We start from the raw sequence: 20,819 nt of genomic DNA on the forward strand, positions 1-20,819 counted from the left end.
TCTCAATTCAAACACCTGAAGTTAATCCTCATTCTTGGTCATCAGAAGTTCAAGTAATCCAGCAAATATGCTATTTCTTTCCTTGGACTTAATACGCATTTTGGTATCTCATTTCCTAGGTATTATCAATTCTTTGTAAGCTTATAGTATCAGTATAAATGGCAGTATATTCAACATGCTAAGCTTAGTGCACTGTCTCTCTGCAGCACCCATATGCAGGATATTAGTAGATACAATAACAAGAACACCGAGTTCTACATTTTGCTTAATACAAAAGTAAACACTGGAACTTAAGAAAAATTCACAGGAAATGAGAGGATAAAGGAATGGCAGGTTGTATGTATTGCACAGTTCAGCCAAATAGTGTGTGTTCTCTAATCTCACAGAAATTGAGGCAAGACTGACATGGGCTTTGTTGTGAAGATTTAAGACTAGAACAAAGAACATCAGGTCAATTACACTATGTAATCTGATCTTTGTTTCCTTCACAAACCAGGGATAAAAATAAACTCTTTAAATTTAAATTTTTATTGTGCTAAAATATTCTTCATGTTAGATGCAGTTAAACCAATTCTTTCCACTTTGCTAAAATTCAAGCCTGTACAATAAATGCATGTACAGCAGTTACCCTCCCACCCCATTAAGACAAGTTCAGTTATTCCTCTTCATATTGCATTGATTAACTACAACAGCTGGCTACAAAGATATGACAATTTAAGAGCCCAGTGACCACAGCATTCATAAAATAGACATTTCTCTTAACACACTAATCAGCCACAGCAAGCAAACCATTTAGGTAAATGCAGTCAATTTGCATTTGACCTGAAAATCCTCTTCTGAAGATGAACAGCTGCAATATCTAGCTTCAGGATTTAAAATTAGCTTGTCCTGAATATAGATCCCATTAAGAATACAAAAACTAACTTCACAGACCAATTTTCTAGATTGGATATATATTATGTAGGCCAGAAAGGAAAAAGGATCTTTTGGCAGCATTCCCACCCTTAGCATTGAAGCAACCATGAACAGCAAAATTTAATATAAGTTTTCATGCATGAAATTGATGCAAAAAACATCTTTTGTGAAATCAGATTTCATTTGCATCCTTATTCTTCAGTGCTTATTCACCTTTTCTGAACAGAAGCAAACTAAGCAGCTTCAGCATATAAAAAACCCCGGTGTAACTGAACACTTTTTGGAATTCAGGAGTGCAACGATGTTACCAGGGGTCTGGAACATACAGTCACCTAGGGCTTCTCAGTAAGAGTACAACCAAGCATAGCTTTCGTAAAAATACAGTTTTAGACCGTTTCTCTAGTACTGCTACTAATTTTTACTATATATTGCATCCAAGTTCATCTTGAATAAGTAGTCTGTCAAAGTCTTCCGTCATACACTACTATTGGCGATTTTTTTTTTCTTAATTCCAAGAAGAGATTAAATTTTGTTTTTATTACCTGCAATGGAAAAAATGTTACTAAGGTTGGGGTTTTCACTATTGCTTGCATCACATGGAGTAACTATTTGTCTGGTGGGGTGAGGAAGGCACTACACTAAGTAGCAGGCAAGCCAGAATTTCAGACCCTGGAATATAGCATAAAGTGACTATCTGGCTGTGATCTATACCCTCCCACACCCTCTACTGCACTGCTTCCCTTTGTGGGCCCTTAAGCTTTTGCCATCTTTCTCTCTGCTCCACACCCATCAGCAGGCCTTTTGCATCTTACCTTTACACCTACAGCAGTATAAGGTCCTGCCAGGTAGCAGCTGAAGAACCAGGGCTGAAAACTCTTGGCTGAGACACTCCTACTCCTACCTACCACCTGTGCAGGAGGTAGAGCCCGCACAACCTGGCTAGCTGTCACGTGTAAGCAGTACATCAGAACTGAGAATATTGTAGACAATACACAGCAGCTAAGCAAGTTCACATCTTGTGAGATCGTGCAAACCAGCTGATGCTCTAACTCACTCTCTTCCTCTTCACTGTGTAAAACACTCTCTGGTCTCTGACCTGATGTGTCCCCTACTCAGGTAGGCTGTAAGAAACTGGGCTAGAAAGCACAATAGCAAACCGTACACTGGAGACACCCATTGACACAGCCTGCCAATACCTGCTGTGAAACACACCAGAGATGCCATTCCCTTGCCTTCCCCAAACGCAGCAGACTATGCAGGAGTGTCGTACCTTCTTTGGTTAATTTTAAGAGGTACAAGGACGTGGTTATCAATATCTAAGCTTACCTTCTTTTAAAGGAGTTTTTGGAACAATATTTTCCTTGCTATCATGCTGGAAAGCTTTGGAATAATCAAAACGCCTAATGCCCTGAATCGCATACAGCTGCTCCTGAAGATCTCTGCTGGTCTGCTTTTCTTTGGCTAGCAACGCACGCAGTTTTGAGATATCCTAAAGAGAACATAATGCTTGGAAGTTAGATTAAGCACAGGAGAAAAGCCTGCTTCATCATTTACTGAAGTAGCCCTGTTGTCTAATGCTAAATACAACCACACACAATTATCGGTGGCATTAAAAAAAACACAACCAAACCCACATCATCCAGGTGTAAGGAAACCAGCACCACCATGTAATTGCTGTATAACACCATAGTAGCAGTATAGTAGCCTCAAGCCTCCAGCAGGTAGTTTACCAAGTCTAGAACCTCCAAAAAATATAGGAAAACCCAACCAAGCTAAGAGTGAGGGTAGTTATTTGCACTTGTGATCGCTCTGTATATCATATAATCAGTTGAAACTAAACTAGATTCTTGTGGTTTTTCTGGAGGCCAGTGGTTTGTTCTAATCTAGCTCTTGCAGGGAATTTGAGAAGCATAGAAAACAAGTAGTTTGCAGGATTAGTCTACGAATATTTAGAGCAACAAAAAAATAAATCAAGCAAATAATTTAGATTCTAATTTTTCCTTTCACAAACCTGCTTCAGGTGGGTATTCTCTTCTTTCAGCTTCATAACATGCTTGATTTTTTGCTTCTGGTTCTGGTGGCCAAGTAATTTAGCATATGCATCACTTAGCTTATTCAGTTCTTCTTGGGTTGCACCATGCTCATTTAAAAGCGCAGTCTTCTCTGCTTCAAATGCATCTAGTTGTTGCTGAAATACATATTGAATCTTTTAAAAAACTTTAAACCTAGCTTTCTCTGCACTCTAGAACAAAAAGATTGGTTGAAGAAGGGGAATAGCTGACTCTAGGGATACTAACGTAAGCAACCTTAGAATGGGAAATAGCATGTTTACTTCTCAAGAGTAGAACTTGAGTCAACTGCAGAAGCTTTTAATCTGATACTAACAACTACTCCACAACACACCTGAAAAGGCTTAGTTTTGTTATGTAAATCTTCATATAGATTACGCCAGGTCTTTATCTCTTCTTTTAAGCTAGAGGTCACATCCTCGTTTATGGTTTTCCTAAAAAAGCAAGAAGTGGAGTTTCATTATGTTCGTTGTTAGCTCTCTGCACTTCTTCACACTAAAACTTTGATGTGCTATAACATGCAGGTTTAGATTCAGAAGTCACCTTGATCTTTCCACTTCAAGTTTTCTTTTCAGATCTTCAGTTTGCCTTTCCAGTTTTTCCTTAAGTTTAGCAATTTGTGCAAGGTAAGACTCTTTTGTTCCCTCTGTTTCCGCTTCTTTCAGTGCAAGCTTTGTCTGGACTTCCAAAAGCATCCTGAGGAAAACATCATCCATCCTTAATGAACCCTTTAGTTTAATTTTATTTGGGTTTTTTACACTACTCTAAATTTGAAAACACAAGTAACCATGATTGAAAAATCTGTTAGTAGAAGAACTGAAATAAAGGTTTGCATAAACAGTGTTTATGAGAACAACAATACAGAAAGCATTCAATTTCAAGGTGTGGACTATTTTTAACTTCTCATATGAGGAATCAAGTAATGCTTTTGAAGGAAGGGAAGATAGAACGCTTCCTATTTATGGCTGCTTAATGCCAGCAGCTTTTAGTGGAATACACTTTAGCAGTTGGGCTTCACATGCAGAAGTTTGCCCAAGCAAAAACTAGTCAAGACTGTTCAGTGTGGAAGTACTCCAGGATTCAAAAACTCTACATCTACCAACACTGCCCTCCCTCTCCAGCCTCAGCTGTTTGTTATATCATGTAGGCAGAGGCTGAGAATCCCTTCCCTACCACACACAACCAGCAAATCAAACACAAAACTCTTCAGGTGGTTTTCTTTTTGCCGGCTCTAATGGCAATTGAAAGCAATGTTAAGCAGATGGGGAAGACAGAAAGAGCAACATCTTAAAGCAGCACAGGTGTTCTAAAATAAGCTGGGGTATTGGCCTTTGGACAACCTTAATATACCAGCTATAGGTGTACAAGACAGCAGAAGCATTACAAAACTTCAAAGGCATTTTACAAATCAGGAAAGAAAGAGAGTGGGGAAGATCAGAAATGCCCAACTCAGCTTGGCCAAGAGAGCATTTTAATGCAGTTAATTAAATTACGCATGTGTTACCCACATGCAACAATTAAAAACAGTTGTTGATTAAAATTTGACTTCAACTTCAGAACCTTGCTAGGGATTGCATTAAAAGAATTGAGAAAGGGTATCTTCCAGCAGATAGACAGTATGTTCTGTAACACAACTAATGTACAGATAGTCACCACAGTTGCCTGGTACAGGTAATTGTACTCCAGAACCTTTTAAGATCAGACTCCCCCACTTCCTCAAACAGCTTCTTTCTGTGGGCACATTAACAGACTTTCTCATGCTCTGTGCAGAGAGCTGTAAGAAGAATGTACACCACTAAGCTGCTGTTAGCCAGAGAAACATCCTCAGCTAGTGGCCTAACACAACTTACCGTGTGTTACTACTTACTAGCTGCACTGTGTGCTTCATATTAGGCAGAGAGGACCTTTGTCTACCTCACCACAGTGTGGTAATTCATGGATGGTTAACTGCCATCTGCTTGTGAGCAGAATTTGAGGTGACACATTATTCAGAATAGAGCAGCAAAGGGTGAGCTCTGCATTAAGTACTTTTTTGCCCCTGTAGATCTTATTTGTGGAGCAGTCACTGTAACTGGTATTTCTGTTAGAGACAATATTGCAACGTATTTCAGTTACTTATTTCCCTTTTACTATATGACCCACAGAAGGAAAGTCCAAGTAATTGATTGAATGGACCAGTTTTCTAAAGCATATAAACTTGATTAATTTTGTCTGTCAATATTGTCAACCTTCTGCACTGGGAGAACGAAAAAACCTTAAGGCAACACCAAATAATGATTTTATCTGGCAAAGCACCATGTTAAGTTCAAGTTAAGAAGGCAAGCCTAAGGAAAAGTTTGTCTAGTACCTTGCACATTCTTCTTTTGCTTTGTTTTTAGTTTTTTCTGCTTCCTGAAGCAGCTGTAAATTATCTTGGCCTATTTTCTTTAGGTTAGCAACTTCTTCTTGCAGAGAGGTGTTCTCCAGTTTAAGACTGTGTAGTTCTTCAGCTATTGTCTTCTTGTAGCTGACATGACAATGCAATTAAGAAAATTCTTGTTACTTTATGCAAAAAACCGATTGACATGTTCAGGTCCCAAGAGCAATACAAGCTCATGCTAACCAGTATAAGGGATTTTACAGTCTGGACACATGACATGTTCTGACACTGATAAATCCAAAGTTAAACCCCCCCACATTTCTGTAAAACCATAAGCAGTAACATGACAAACTGCACGAAAACACACACAAAAGACCTACTAAATCTGAAGCTTATTTAAAACACCACAAGACCTGCTATCTGCAACTTGCCTTGGCAAACACCCCCTGGATCCTTCATGGGTGTCTTGCGTACTTAGCAATAACAGTACCGCTTTTTTTTCCATAGTTACACAACCTGAATATTTTGAGAAGAAAGATCTGCAAGAACTGTAGGAAAACTATCTTGATTCAGTGCAAGTTTTCAGCCCAAACAGGAAGTCTTTTTGCAAGAGATTTTAGTGCAACGTAACACCATCACTAGTTACAACTCGCATGGACATTCAAAAGCACTTGAGTGTTTTAACTGGTTACACTTGGGAAGAAGAAACATCCAGTTTACTGAACTGGATACAAAGTATGTCATTACCCTTGGCTAGTACTCGAAAGGAATAAACCCATTTCTTAATGTCATCGAATGCTCCCCCCCAAAGTCCTCCGCTCTAATACTGTACCAACACTCATATACAGTGTTAAGTACCAAAGAACGTGAATAAACATCATATTTTTATTGTAATCCTAGAGATAATCCCCATCCTAGATCTTAATTAAACTCAAATACCTTTCAAACTCTGCAACACTCTTTCCAAGTTTACATAATGTATTGCTGTGCTCTTCCTGCATTTGCAGAACTGCATTGCTGTGCATTTCCTTGATTTGCTCCAACTCAGCATTCTTCCTACAATAAAATTCAGTATTCCACACTGCAGTTAAATATGCCTGAATACATTACCAAATGCTGTTATCAGTTACAGAAGGCTTGCAGTGGCAGCAATAAACTGTGACAAACTACTAAATTCAAGTATTAAAGCACAATCTTCATAGGAGATTTAACTGAGCATGTCCACCCCTCCCCTCCTAAGATGGCTATAGAACAGATCAAGCGCCTGACGATAAACTTTCAATATGTTAAAGGAAGAAACAACTTGCTTGAACATCCTTCCTAGTCATTGCTGTCCCCAAGGCAGAAACATCCGATACAATAGGCACGTAGCTTACCCTTCACAGCAAGGTCATATTACTGCAATATTGGCATTTCAAGCAAGTCTTAGCGGTTTTAAATTAAGACAATATAAAACTGATTCAAGTAATTATTGATATTAATTAGATCTAATCACTATCAATAATCAATAAACAGCAAGAAATAAGTCTAGATCTGTTCAGGTCTCTAAAACATGAATTAGGCTCAGAAGCTTTGTTTATACTACTGATTGAACATTCTTCCTTTCAAAGCTTTAGAATCAGAAAGTTTATTTCACAAACCCATTTAACTTGACTTCCATCTGTGCAAGTTCAAGAGCTTGAGATTTCATTTCTTGTTCCAGCTGCTTCACCAACTTTTCAGCTTTCTTCTCCTTAGCATGTAATTTACTCAGCTCATTCATTGTATCATTCAGCTCTTCCTCAAGAAGACGTCTGTCACTTGTTACCTCATCTTGAAACTCTAGTAACTTCTGATGCATTGATGCAGATGACTCCTGCATACCAGAATACCACAGATTTTAAAACTACCACTACTTTTCTACATATTAAAGGCTAATTTGTAGTGTTCAAACTTTAAATCACAAGTATAAGGTCAAATCTACAGAAGAACCAACGCACCCATCACACCAGCTATGACTCTTAGACCTACTACACCACACAGTGTCTGCTGGCTAGCACACACTCATACATTCCATAGATTAAGCCATTATTTATACAGCCATCTGATGTGTAACCAAAATCAGAACCTTTAGTGCCAGTCATTGGGATTATAGCCTATTTCGGTTAAAGTCTGTATTTACCTTCTCTTGCTGCAGCTGAGAGACAACCTCCTCATGCTTCTGAAGCAGCTTTTGGTGTTCTTGTTCTTCTAAGCACATTTTTCTTTTCAGGTCTTCTATTTCAGCATTCAAACTCAAGAATTTTTCTCTTGTTTCGGACAACTCTTTCTCTGTATAGAGGAATTGTCAATATAGCACAAATTCCCTTCCGTGTTCAAAGAACTACATCTGTTCTTCATAGTACTCCCATTCTAGCTTTAACATTAGTTAGGCAAGGGGTGGGGTGGAAATAAAACACAAAATAAAACCGTATCTTTAACCCATCTGGAAACTCCTCAAAATTGGCTGAAAGTGCGCTGCTACAAAAGTGATTTTAACAGCAGGAATCTTTAGATCAAGCAATTAGCCTTCATCAGAACAGCAGTATGGCTGGACAAAGACACCGAAATAATTTCCCCAAAGCTTTTCCCACATAATAGTAGCGCATAAAAGCCAACTGGTACACAGAGAACTGATTACCCATCTCAGGCTACAGAGCTGCTGGTTTGGGGCAGGGGGCATGTGTGTCTGAAGGGTTCCTAGACACATCTCTAATACCTGAATGAACTTATGCACAAGCTGCTGACAGTGAATTGAGACACTATCATACTGCTTCTCAACGAAGAGTGAAGAAAAATAAACTTGTGTTCACCTTTCAGATTAAAGCCATTCCTACTATGCAATCAGATTTCATTCCATACCATCTACCTTAGTAACCCTCCATGGAAATACTAATCTAAACTTAACAAGTATCTAATTCAAGGTAGTTTCATTATTGTTAGAAATATGCCTAGCTGTTTCCAGCTGGAGCTCAGAGACCTAACTTTTAACTTGCAACAAACCAGTCTAAATTGACATTTTCGAACAAGCTTATTTGAGATGCTTTAAGACAGCTCAGTGATCCCAGATATGCCAGCAGCATACAACCACTAACAATTACCTTTTTCTTGTTGAAGCAATTGACACTTTTCATTAAGTTCTTTTATCAGTTCAGATGATTGTTCCTCTTCTGTTTTGAGAGTATCCCTCAGGATCTCAATATCTTGGTCTTTCTTTATCAGTGTCTCCTCCATTTGGGCAACATCTAGTTTGTATTTCTCAACAGTTTCTGCAACATGACTATAGGAGCAAATTCAGGTATTTGTTACCACTAAGTTTTGCTTGTACGCTTACACTTCAGCACAAAGGAAAAATGCTTAGGACTGTTTGTTTCCAACAGGGAAACTGCCTTCACCTACTTTCCCAGACAAAAGTATTTGCACATTTAAAAATATTATATAAAAAAATGCAAGGATTTGATCAAAACAGAATAGTCACTACAATTTACAGATGACTGCTACATCTAGGGCTGTTGCTTGGTTTGTTTTTTTCACAGAGCTGAGTTTGCACAGAAAAGCATACATATTAATAAATGAAATTTTACATGAATAAGCAGAATCTTACATAGCCAGTAAATAATGAGTAAATTTATAGTGGCAGGAGAGCAAATAGTTAACTAGTTAAATTTAAACACTTTAATATTTTTACCATGTTCTAAGCTAGGGACACATTACTGAAGACTGGTTTCAACCAGTTACAAAGGACTGGATTAGTACTTTTTAGAGTCAGATTGATGCTCATCCACACATAATTATCACAACTCTTAAATGCAAATCAGACTATTGTAAGTTTCACTGGAAGCCATAATTGGGGGTGGGGTGGGGGGGTTGCTCTACTGTACATGGATTTACAAGAGAGGGCTAAAAGACATTACTGTCGGTAACTTAGAAGATAAAGATTTCTTTATTTTTGTACAAATAACTCAGGCTAAAAACATGATTTTGGGAACCCGATGCCAGAAAAGCACAGATATATCTAGGAAGGTAATTTATGTACCATCTTACAACTTCTTTTCATTGTTTGGAAAAATATCTAACCCCCTCCCCCTTTTACTTTAATACTGTTAAACAGAACTGTTGCCAAGATTCTACTTCACCAGTCATAAAGGAGACTTACTTTTACTGCCTTTTAACTTACGCAGTCCAATTCAAGAACAAGTTGTTGTTACCTGAGCTCTGTGATATATTCCAGGAGTTTTTCAGTGTCAGATTTTTCTTCAGCTTTCCCTCTCTCGGTAGCAGACCTAAACCCAGGAAGTTTTCATGATTGATGCAATCACACACAGTCAGTGCTACTTGCAAGCTATTTGTTTACAGATAAAGTAGATATAAACCATTGAATCACAACTTATTGCTACTAAGTACTTTTCATAATCCAGTTTGGCTGACAAACTGGTATTGGCTCTAAGAGGTGATTCTGCCTTCTTTTGATACTTGTTCTATATGGTCTTCTCATTTGTAGTGAAGATGCTGAGCCATATTCTGCCACAAGCAAGTATGCTAAAACAGCTGTATTAGCCAGACACATTACTATTCCCTCCCTTTGTGAATTGTACTGCCTGCATTATTAGCTTTGTGTATTTTAACTCTAAGTATAAAAATTCTGCTCATCACTTGCAGGCTAAGTAAATACAGAAAAAGCACAAGAAGGATGCTGCAGTGCCAGTCATGCAAAATTGACAGAATATACATCCTTCTCAGAGTGCCATCCTCAGAAATAGCCTATATGTTAGCGCGCTGTTCCTGTGCGGCAAATGACATTGTCGGGGCAGAATAGAAAGCGTTGATATAGAACTCTTTTCCTACATACAGCTACTTAATCCAAGACTCTTAGCAGTCTCCTTTCTTCAGGGAATATGGCTACTATGAATCGACTCTTTGTTGTATCACAATACAAGCTCTTCAGTACACTTAGCTGGAGAACATGCATGTCTCTATTAAATCTGTGTCATAGGCCCGGCTACTGAATTAGGATTTCAACTCCTGGTCCAATGCTTGTTCATTATTTGCTTATTCCCCACTTACTGAAGTGGCAGACACTGAAGTATCCAACTCCATGAAAGCCTTTCTCCAAGATGAACAACAATTCTTTTTGCAAGACATGTCCTCTCTTCCCACCCTGTATCCAAAACAATTCCACCCATACCACACCAGAAGACTAAAGTTTCAGATGATACAGTTTGCCTTTTGGAAAAAGGTTAGATACACTAGAGGAACGATATTTTGTATGTTCAGTTTACAAGAACACAGCAGTTGCTAAAACTTAAATTCCATCAAATTTATTCCAGGCTACAAATACTAGTAAATTCTGTTCCTTCTCAGCAGGGAGATGACCTGTATTTTCCCTAAACTACATGCTTACTATAAAGCATAAGCATGTCAGCACAGCTAAATGACATGACATCTGCGTAGGCTCTCTTCCTTACTACTTACAGTTTTTCTTCTAACTGTGCTACTTTGCCTTTGGAATGCTCTAGATTCCTTTGTACTTCCTGCAGCTTCATTTCCATGTTTTCCTGCTTTGCAAGTGCAGTCTTAAAAAAAATAAAAAGACTAATATTACCACCAAAATGAGATTTAGTAAAAAAAAAAATAAATCCATTGTGTAAGAGATAGCGTAAACTGAAATTAATTCCAAAATACTGTTTAATGATAGCGCTTGCTATTATACTAGATGTGATTCAAAGTATCCCTCTATAAAGATATTACCCATTTGTTAAAACAACCACTATCACCCAAAAAATGCAAACATGTAAGAGCTCCAAACTCTACTCAGGACCACTGGCTTTCAAAGAAGTTAAGTGTGACCAACAGATTGATATTTTAACAGAGGTATTTGTAGGCTTCCTTACTTGAACTCAGATTTACTCTGCACATCAACAACAAAATCAAAAGTATTCATTGTTTGATTCCCCCCCCCCCCCCCCCATCCCCCTCTATTTTCACTCCACAGAAAGTAGAGGAAACTACAAAGTTAAGGACAGAAAAAACACATAATCTGCATTTGTGGTAAGCCCTTCATTGCCCATCCTGAACAGCTCGGAATTACTACCCTGTGCAGTGCAAATAGTCATACCTTCTCCTTAGCATCCCTCTTGTTTCTGAGCTTCATTAACTCCATGCACAGGCTGCTCATTTTCTTCTGCATGCCATCTTCAGACAGCTTATTAGAGATGAACATAAATAACTCCCTATTAATTACTCTTCATATAACCCTTCAAAAGGCATCCCTCTCCCGCTTACAACACTAATCTCTACCCGTCCTTGAGCTGGATAGTAGCAGGTTCTGCTCTGCCTTTAGACAGAAGCACACAAGATCCCAAACCAGATGTGCTCTATCTCTGTGACAATGAAGGAGCACAGGGAACGTGGAAACGGATGCTGATCAGCAACTGAAGCTTCCACTTGCCCAGGACGCTTAATAACAGCAAAGGCAAAGTAAATATGCACTTATTTGTCTGAATACCTTAGACTTTAAAAATTCATTGGTCCTTGTTAGTTCCAGAAGCTGTTTTTTCAGGCATGCAACATTTGCCAAAAGAGATGTCTTCTCCTGAACTGCAGCACTCAGTTTTGCTTCAATTTTAACAAAATCCTCTTCCAGAGCCTGAAGTTTCTTATCCTGCTCTCCACGCTCTCTAACTAAAGCACGAATCTAAAACAAAAGAGGTATTTTATTTATTTCCTACTGTTATTCTCCTTAAATAACATCATTAGTTTATACCTGTGGTTTTCTTACAGAGGTTAAGTATCCGAGGTGTATTAACTTTCAGTCAGAGTATTTATCTCCAACTCTGTCATTCACAGGAAAGGAGTTAACAGAATCACCACAATTCTCTATTACTACACACCATAGATTCGCAGTCCTAGCATCTCATCTGACTTATTTTATGCTACTGAACCAGTACAACATGGTAAAGTTAAAATAGTCTTAGCTTCAACTTGCAACAGAAGCCAACTGTTCTTGTTGGCTGTGGAACAGAAAGACAGAATGTGACATTTGCGACACGATGCGTAGATTAGTACACAGATGCATACTGATAAGGAAAAGCTCACTGCCTCTTAAACTTTATGTCAATTACTAAGCAAAAATCTCAGCAAACAGTTATTAAATAAAACAAAACCTTTTTGGGGTGGAGAACATAGGACTTGCTTCTCTTAAAGATAAAAAGACTGAATGCATAGCAGTTTACAATCAGTAGGAATTAACATAATTCCATTAACAAACCCAATGCTTTCTACATGCTATAACATTTGATAAACTCTGCTCTGTACAGAGCTGTTTGCAAACTACTTGTATGCCTTCTTTTGCCAAAGAAGCTAATTTTACCAGCTTTTATTTTTTATGATGGTTAGGTAGGAAACATTTTACAGGATTGCACTCACATAATGTATTCATACCTCCTTCTCCAGTGTCTTCTGTTTCTTTTTCTCTTTCATAAGCATAAGGTCTTTTTTAGGCTTCAGAGTCCCATTGGCTGGCTTTTGAAAACAGACGTATTAGAAGTATTTTAACTGATCTCTAGCTGCATAGTAATTTAACACCCCAGTTAAATGTGAGGAGTGTAGGGCTTCACATAGACAATACTATTAAAGATACACACACAGAAAAAGCAAACATCTCTCTCCCAGACACAGGGACAAGTATCAGGTTAGGATGGGTTTTACCATTGTGCTTCCTCATAAGCAGTACTCTGAATGGACATCTCATAACCATTGTGACAGGAAGGAGATTAAGCAAGTTTGAGACACTAGCACCCCCCCTAAACTCCATAAAAAACATTTTAATCTCTTCACCACCCATTTCCAAAATTTCATCCTACATCATGAGTACTAGTGAAGTAAACTAGCATGTCAGGGTTATTTTTCAACTTGTTAAGCTATGCATCTTCAAATCTGTATCCTCACATGTTGCGCTGAGCAGGTGTGTGTTGAGTAACATCCCCTCTTTGTTTCTTTCACCACTAGATTTCTACTCTGCCCTGTCCACTATACAAAAACAGAAACAAACACAACCTTCTTAAAAAGGAGCCACACCATAATTATATAGTGAGCAAGAGGCAAAAAAACTCAACACTGTAACACCAAAGACAAGCCACACTGTAGTCCCAAGTAATCATGATACCCCAAAACACTGCAATTTCATTTTTCCTTCTTAGTTACCAAGGAGTACAGGCACAATAATATGTTTCATAGTTTGCTCAGGTAGGTCAAAAGTAATTGTATAAAGGGGCTACATGATTTCACTAGTCACAGTGAGGTTTAACTGGAGTTTAACAGAGCTACAGACATCACAGAAGAGTCTTACTGTTGATTCAAGGGATGCAAATCTTCTGGTCACAGGGGTAGGTGCACTCTTCTTACTGTTCAGATTTGCCTCACCTTCAGGAGGATTCAGAAAAGAAAGATGAAGGAAGAGGGTGTGCACGCACGCAGCGAGGGAAATTTAACCCAACTAAAGATTAATTGACTTTTTATACAAAAGACAGAATACCACCCAATTATCAGTCTATCCACTTTACAACCCAATTTTCCTACTTCAATCAGGCAGTTCAATATTAGTCATCCAGGCACTCGACAGTTTAGTGAGAGACTACCAGATGACAGTCAGCTTTGAGAATCCAGCTTTAGGCAAGTTTCCCCACCACCATCCAGATCCATGTTGTCAGTTTTCCACCAAGGGATGCTTTTTATATGAAAACCCCATAAAAATATCACTAAAGCCAAGGGTAACAAAGTAGTTAAATAATTTCTTTCATCTCCAGAGGTCCCCCTAATTAGCAGAAGTCACATATAAAGCTATTTTCAGTTAGATCTGTTTTTGCAGCTGCTGTCCCTGTAAGCTGAAAGGTAGACAGTGAGCCCCTGCAGCAGAAAACAATTTATCAACAAGAACAGAGCAGAAACAGCACATAAGCACTAAGAATTACAGTATTCAAAGATATCATACCATTGTGTCCTGTGCGACTTTTATGACTACTTACAATTCTGTTTCCTGACCCGTCGACACACCTCAGATGACAGAGAACTTTTCAGAGCATCTGAAGATTTAAAACCACAGGATCCTGGCAGTGGGGTACATGCTGGAAAAGCTATTTTCAGAAGAGCAGAAAATTATGAAGTCAAATTATAAGGTTTTCAACTTCATTGAGTTGTGGCTGGTAACATATCTAAGTTAAATTAGCTTAAAAAAAATCCTCCCCATAAACATGAGGAAAATATATAGCACACATGGTGGGAGAAATTATTTATTACACTGCTATTAAAATTAGCAATTGTGATTTACATATACAGCATTGCAAGACACCTTACTAGTAACAGCAGTACAGTAACCTCTATGAATTAAAAATCCAAATGGTTTGGGGATGTTAATGCTAACTTATGAAAAAACCAGTCTAAAGTGTTAAAGGATAAAAAGCAAACTTAACTGGAATTATTGTTAATCATTTTCTTCCAGTTTAAAAGGGACTCCTTAGATGTCACTGAATGCCACACATCTTTTAAAGATCTAATTTTTATATTTTTTTTGATTAAACAATTTTAAGGGAAACAGCAAACAGAAAAAAGATGGTTATAAATTCTTCATACAGTTATCATTAGTCAGGGGGTCTCAAGCCCAGTAAATGCTTATTTATTTACTGCAGCTTTCTGCAAATGAAACCCACTTAATTTAATATGGGAACAAGTGACTGCAGCACGAGAGATATTCAGCTACAGCCAAAAACCCATTAACTGTAACCTTGGCAAACGCCCTCAGCAGCAGCCCTTCAGTTGAGGCCGCCCGGCCCCGCTCCCCAGGCCGCCCGGCCCCGCTCCCCAGGCCGCCCGGCCCCGCTCCCCAGGCCGCCCGGCCCCGCTCCCCAGGCCGCCCGGCCCCGCTCCCCAGGCCGCCCGGCCCCGCTCCCCAGGCCGCCCGGCCCCGCTCCCCAGGCCGCCCGGCCCCGCTCCCCAGGCCGCCCGGCCCCGCTCCCCAGGCCGCCCGGCCCCGCTCCCCAGGCCGCCCGGCCCCGCTCCCCAGGCCGCCCGGCCCCGCTCCCCAGGCCGCCCGGCCCCGCTCCCCAGGCCGCCCGGCCCCGCTCCCCAGGCCGCCCGGCCCCGCTCCCCAGGCCGCCCGGCCCCGCTCCCCAGGCCGCCCGGCCCCGCTCCCCAGGCCGCCCGGCCCCGCTCCCCAGGCCGCCCGGCCCCGCTCCCCAGGCCGCCCGGCCCCGCTCCCCAGGCCGCCCGGCCCCGCTCCCCAGGCCGCCCGGCCCCGCTCCCCAGGCCGCCCGGCCCCGCTCCCCAGGCCGCCCGGCCCCGCTCCCCAGGCCGCCCGGCCCCGCTCCCCAGGCCGCCCGGCCCCGCTCCCCAGGCCGCCCGGCCCCGCTCCCCAGGCCGCCCGGCCCCGCTCCCCAGGCCGCCCGGCCCCGCTCCCCAGGCCGCCCGGCCCCGCTCCCCAGGCCGCCCGGCCCCGCTCCCCAGGCCGCCCGGCCCCGCTCCCCAGGCCGCCCGGCCCCGCTCCCCAGGCCGCCCGGCCCCGCTCCCCAGGCCGCCCGGCCCCGCTCCCCAGGCCGCCCGGCCCCCGCTCCCCAGGCCGCCCGGTGATGGCCGCAGGCCGCCCGGTGATGGCCGCAGGCCGCCGCGCACCTACCGGCACCCCCCTGGGAGCAGCAGCGCGGGGTCCCCGACGCAGCCATGACAGCAGCGCGCAGCTCCCTCAGCATTCAAAAGCACGAACGGCCGCCGCCACGCGCCCCGGGCGGCCAATCACCTCCTCCCGCTCGGGGCTCGCTCAGCCAATCAGGGAGCAGGCGCCCTGCCGTTGGCCGGTGCGTTGGGGGGGCGGTGCGGCGGCACTGTGCGCATGCGCGGGCTGCGCGCGGCCCGGCGGGGGCGGGGTTGCGGTTGCGCAGTCGTCGCCCATGTCGGCTCCCTTCGAGGAGCGGAGCGGGGTGGTGCCCTGCGGGACGCCCTGGGGCCGCTGGTACCAGACCCTGGAGGAGGTGTTCATCGAGGTGCAGGTGCCGCCGGGCACCCGCGCTAAGGACGTGCGCTGCAGCCTGCAGAGCCGGCACATCGCGCTATCCGTGCGGGACCGGGAGGTGCTGCAGGTACGGGCCGCGGGCACCTGAGGCGCAGTGGGGGCGGAGGGGCGGGGGCGGCGGCGGCGGCGGCGGTGGGGCTTGGCGGTGGCCCGCGGACCACGGCGCTTCCCCCCGCATTTAGATACCTAGCGTTTGATACAAGGGAGCGTTATTAGAGTAGCTTGGTCGGGCTGCACCATCTTTTAAAGGCGGGGGGAAAAATAAAGACCCCCAACTGTCTGGGTTTGCGTTCTGACGCGGCGGGCGGTGTTGAAGCGCGTTGCTTGGGCCGCTGCCGAAAGCCCAAACAACCCGAGCAAAAGCAGATTTTCTTCAGAAAAAAGAAGTGGTAGCGAGCAATCTGTTCTTCTGCCTCGCACCACGGCTGCACCTCACTCCTGGCAGAAAGGCTGGCAAGTCCTAAAAATGATATTGTCCTCTGGGAAACAGAAGCCTTTTCGATTAATTGAAGTACCGACACGGTGACAGGTACTTTTACTGTTTTAAATGCTTAATTAAAAAAGAAAAAAAGTTGTGTCACAGAAACTTATTCTTTCATAGTTCATGTGCAAGTCTGTACTGGTAGGGCCAGATCAGAAAACAGGAAGGTAGGTTGTTCAATTTGCGCTGGATGCTGAACAGCTTTGCCTGTTTTGTAACTTTGTATATGTGTTTTGCAGGGGAAACTCTTTGACTCTACGATCACTGATGAAGGAACCTGGACGTTAGGTAATAACTTACATCTGAAGTGATGTTATGAGGGCAGTAGAACTCAAGATGCTGTGGAAGAGTTCATCGCCTGGTTTGTTTTTTTGGTTGGTTTTTTTTTTTTTTTTTTCAAAAGGAAAGATGACTTTATTCCCTGCACATAGCTTAGTAAAAAAGGCAACTGTTGTGGTACCAAAGTCCCAGAGATTAACATTAATGGAAAAATGCTATCCCTTGGAAGGCAGTGGTCAGTGGATTACAAATGCTTCCATATAGTGGGAATTTTTTTGCAAACCCTCGTTAAAGCTAGACAAGTATGGTACAGTTATGTGGTCTGTGCCTCTCCATAATTGCTACTTTTCTTAGTTTTTTGTCTCTTAAACATCATATTTTTGGGATAGGTGACAAAACCTACAGTCTGAGAGAATCAAAAAGCAATCTAAAGATCACCTACAGATGAGAAAAAACAGCTGCTCTGATCATTAAATCATAAATACTGTAAAGCGTTTTGAATATTTTGGGGTTTGGCAGTCATGTTTGTGGACTGTGCCTCTCGTTTAATGTTTTCCTATGTACATTTTGTTTCCCGTTCAATATTTAGTCTAAATATTGATCAATAATTTAGTAACTTAAACTAGAAGTGTAAATAAACACTGTGCAGTGAAGCCTACCCTTTGCCAGTATGCAGATAATCTTCAAAATACATTTTATAACGCTGTATTTATTCCGTTAAGTAGAACTAAACATCCTACATGTTAACTTCGAAATTTATGTCCAATATATTGTCTATAGGCATACAATCTGCATTTAAATAAATTGATTATACTTCCATATGTTGCTAAAACTTAGTTCTGGCTTTTATTGATAATAACTCTGTAAAGCCTGAGCTCAGATCCTTCATTACTGCCTTAGCTCAGGTGTATACATTAATAAATTAAATCTTTTCTCTGTTGTGAGCCTTTCTAACAGGTTAGTCTATATTTGCAATGGAAGTACTTATGAACTGTGTTTTAATCCCTTAAAACATTTTCGGCATTTTACAGGACAGAAAGAGGAGAGATGTATAGGCTATGTTTGCTTCAGTCTGTTTCTTGTTAATCTTTATGTATTTATCAATATCCCTGTTGGCATTGGCATTAAGATTTTAGATTACTTCACCAAAAAAATCCTATGCTTGTTAATGCTGAATTCACCAAAACAATGAAAAAGACTAGCATGTAGGATCGAGTTTAACAGTTGTTTTATGTGTCTGTTTTCATTCAACAGAAGATAGGAAGCTGATACGAATTGTTCTAATGAAGACGAATCGAGATGCTGGAAATTGTTGGACATCACTGTTAGAAGATGAATATGCCGCTGATCCTTGGGTACAGGACCAGATGCAACGGAAACTTACACTGGAGCGATTCCAAAGAGAGGCAAGCTGACCATAATTACTTTTTATATTTTGTGTTTGCACACAGAGGTTGTGGCTTGACAGCTGAATAAAATTGTTCTGCTCTCCAGTGCCATGGAAACATATACTGTAGTTCACTATATATGGAAAGCTCATGAGACTTAATCAGTTTACTTTCAAGAGGTTATTTTGTCTGTAGTCTCTCTTAAGGTTTTGTGTAAAGTTGGATTTGGGGGTGGTACTGCTGTTGTAAGGTTTGTTGCATAATACTAACAACTTCTCACTTAAGTTACACTATAAAAAATTTCTGTTATTATCTGGATTTGTGACATAGCCATATTTACAAGAAACTTCTAACATCAAGCTCTATTGAATATGTTTGTTTATAATGTCAGATACTGTAGAGTAGTTGGCTAGGAAATATGTTCCTTGCCCTTTTACTGAAATTACTTAAACTGGTTTGGTGCACCTTTAGCATGCAACTATACCTATGCAAGTCTGCAGAGCTGTGTAATTACAACTTGGTACTTAACAGCTGAATCAGCTGTTAACACTACATACTACAACAAAGAATATAATTTTTATGAAACTTGTTATCCAGTATGGCAGGTACTTATATTTTCAAATAGTCATTTCAAGGGATACCAGGAGCCAGAATTTTTTCTTGAATTTCCATTAATATTTCTTTACTGGAGGATATAACTGCTTGCCAAATTGAGAACAGTGTTACAAAGTCACTTCAGCAGAAGGCAACGAAACAATGACAATTCAAGGTTTATTTGGTGATGCATTTTCCAAGAATTTCAGTGCCGTGAAAATGGATGACAAGCTGATTGTTATATGTCCTTGTTACAATGGCAGAATATTAACAGAAACAGTCTGGGACTTTTTGTTGGTTGGTTGTTTTTTTTAAAAAACATTTTTATTACAAATAATCTGTTAAACTTTTTTCTTACCTCCATCAGAACCCTGGATTTGATTTCAGCGGGGCAGAAATTTCTGGAAATTACAGCAAAGGAGGACCGGACTTTTCTAGTCTTGAAAAGTAAACTGTTTTTATCATTGTTCCTTGAGAGGAATTACAGATTACACTTAAGGACTGGAATCGTGTAACTGGTGAAGACTTCAGCAATCGGCAATCTTTTCAGCACATTGTTGTCAAGTAATTACTTCAGTGACTAGAAAGAAGGTATCTTCCAGTAGAACGAAGACAAAGTAACCTACGATAACTTTCTAATACTAAGGGACAAACTATAGAGAAAGCTGTACACAGAAAAAGTAGTATCTTTAAGCAGTATGTTGGGTTTGGATGTTTTGGGGTTTTTTAGAAACACCATAGCAAACTAGTCAGTTATGAATATACCACTTGTCTTTATGCAAGAATATCTTGTTCACCACTGAAGAATAGAAGTTAAAAGAAAGATGTTTAATATTTTCTCTTAACTTGCACCGGGAAGGATATTAGGATAGCTACAGTTACACTTTCTCTCTGTAGCAACCCTCTGAGAACTCATAACTGTCATTCTAAAAAGTGATTTAAATAAAGCAACTACTGCATCTTGCCTCAAATAAGGTTTTACAGTCCACCGTGCTGTCACATATAGCACTAATGATTAATACTTGCTACCAGGTAAGTGATGCTAGAAAACTGAAAGGTCAGGTGTGAGTCTGGATATAAATAACTTTATGTGTTTATGTGATATAGTCTTTCAGTATAAATATTTATGATTTTGAAAGCAATAGAGTATAATGACTTTTGAAAGGAAAAGGCAGTCCTTTAGTAGGAAATGGTATCTTGCATCTATTCATTACCAGCATATAGCACAAGTTGTTAATAGCATATATAAGAAGCTGTAGATTTTTGTATATACAGTTTTAGTAGCTACATTATAAACTTGGCTGTATGCATGATATAATATTTTGCATGTGCCAATTATGTATCAGAAATTTTCTACTCATTGTTAAGGATGCAGCTGAGAAGCACTCCAACCACAGTAATATACAGGATGAAGGCTGTGTCAAACGGACCAACAGAGCAAGAAAACATGATTGCCAAATCCTGTTGTTTTCTGAACACTGAACCTCCTGCCTATACTTAAGTCCTAAGCAGAAGTCTCACTGGAGATAAATTGCCAGTAGCTGTCCGTCATACTGCTGAGCCTTATTTCTAAAATTGCGACATTGTTTCAGTTGGCATACGGCAAAAATAAAGCAATAGTAGAAGAAAAATGCTTTCATTATAATTACATCCACTG

At 41.0% G+C, this 20,819-nt stretch overlaps 2 protein-coding genes across 4 annotated transcripts; one reads left to right on the top strand and one right to left on the bottom strand.

The window, feature by feature from the left end:
- Positions 1 to 512: 512 nt before the first annotated feature.
- HMMR (hyaluronan mediated motility receptor) lies at positions 513 to 16,146 on the bottom strand. 3 transcript variants are annotated; one of them, XM_014286230.3, is made up of 18 exons: positions 16,028 to 16,146; positions 14,385 to 14,492; positions 13,709 to 13,782; positions 12,802 to 12,882; positions 11,867 to 12,055; positions 11,477 to 11,563; positions 10,834 to 10,934; positions 9,570 to 9,644; positions 8,463 to 8,641; positions 7,505 to 7,653; positions 6,984 to 7,198; positions 6,283 to 6,399; positions 5,332 to 5,490; positions 3,528 to 3,680; positions 3,319 to 3,418; positions 2,927 to 3,103; positions 2,242 to 2,404; positions 513 to 1,457 (listed from the first exon to the last, which is right to left on the bottom strand). In XM_014286230.3, exons 1-18 carry the CDS (start codon positions 16,098 to 16,100, stop codon positions 1,438 to 1,440), a joined length of 2,220 nt encoding a protein of 739 aa, XP_014141705.3. In that variant the 5' UTR covers positions 16,101 to 16,146; the 3' UTR covers positions 513 to 1,437. The 3 variants fall into 3 exon arrangements, with proteins under 3 accessions (XP_014141705.3, XP_055574344.1, XP_055574343.1); XM_055718369.1 differs by having other exon boundaries at positions 16,024 to 16,118; XM_055718368.1 differs by lacking the exon at positions 5,332 to 5,490.
- Positions 16,147 to 16,259: 113 nt separating this feature from the next.
- NUDCD2 (NudC domain containing 2) lies at positions 16,260 to 20,136 on the top strand. The gene is made up of 4 exons (XM_055718772.1): positions 16,260 to 16,487; positions 17,141 to 17,189; positions 18,435 to 18,586; positions 19,530 to 20,136. The coding sequence occupies exons 1-4, from the start codon at positions 16,299 to 16,301 to the stop codon at positions 19,611 to 19,613; spliced, it is 474 nt and encodes a 157-aa protein (XP_055574747.1). The 5' UTR covers positions 16,260 to 16,298; the 3' UTR covers positions 19,614 to 20,136.
- Positions 20,137 to 20,819: the final 683 nt, after the last annotated feature.

This window comes from Falco cherrug, chromosome 8 (genome assembly GCF_023634085.1).
Source record: "Falco cherrug isolate bFalChe1 chromosome 8, bFalChe1.pri, whole genome shotgun sequence".
Taxonomy (NCBI): Eukaryota; Metazoa; Chordata; class Aves; order Falconiformes; family Falconidae; genus Falco; species Falco cherrug.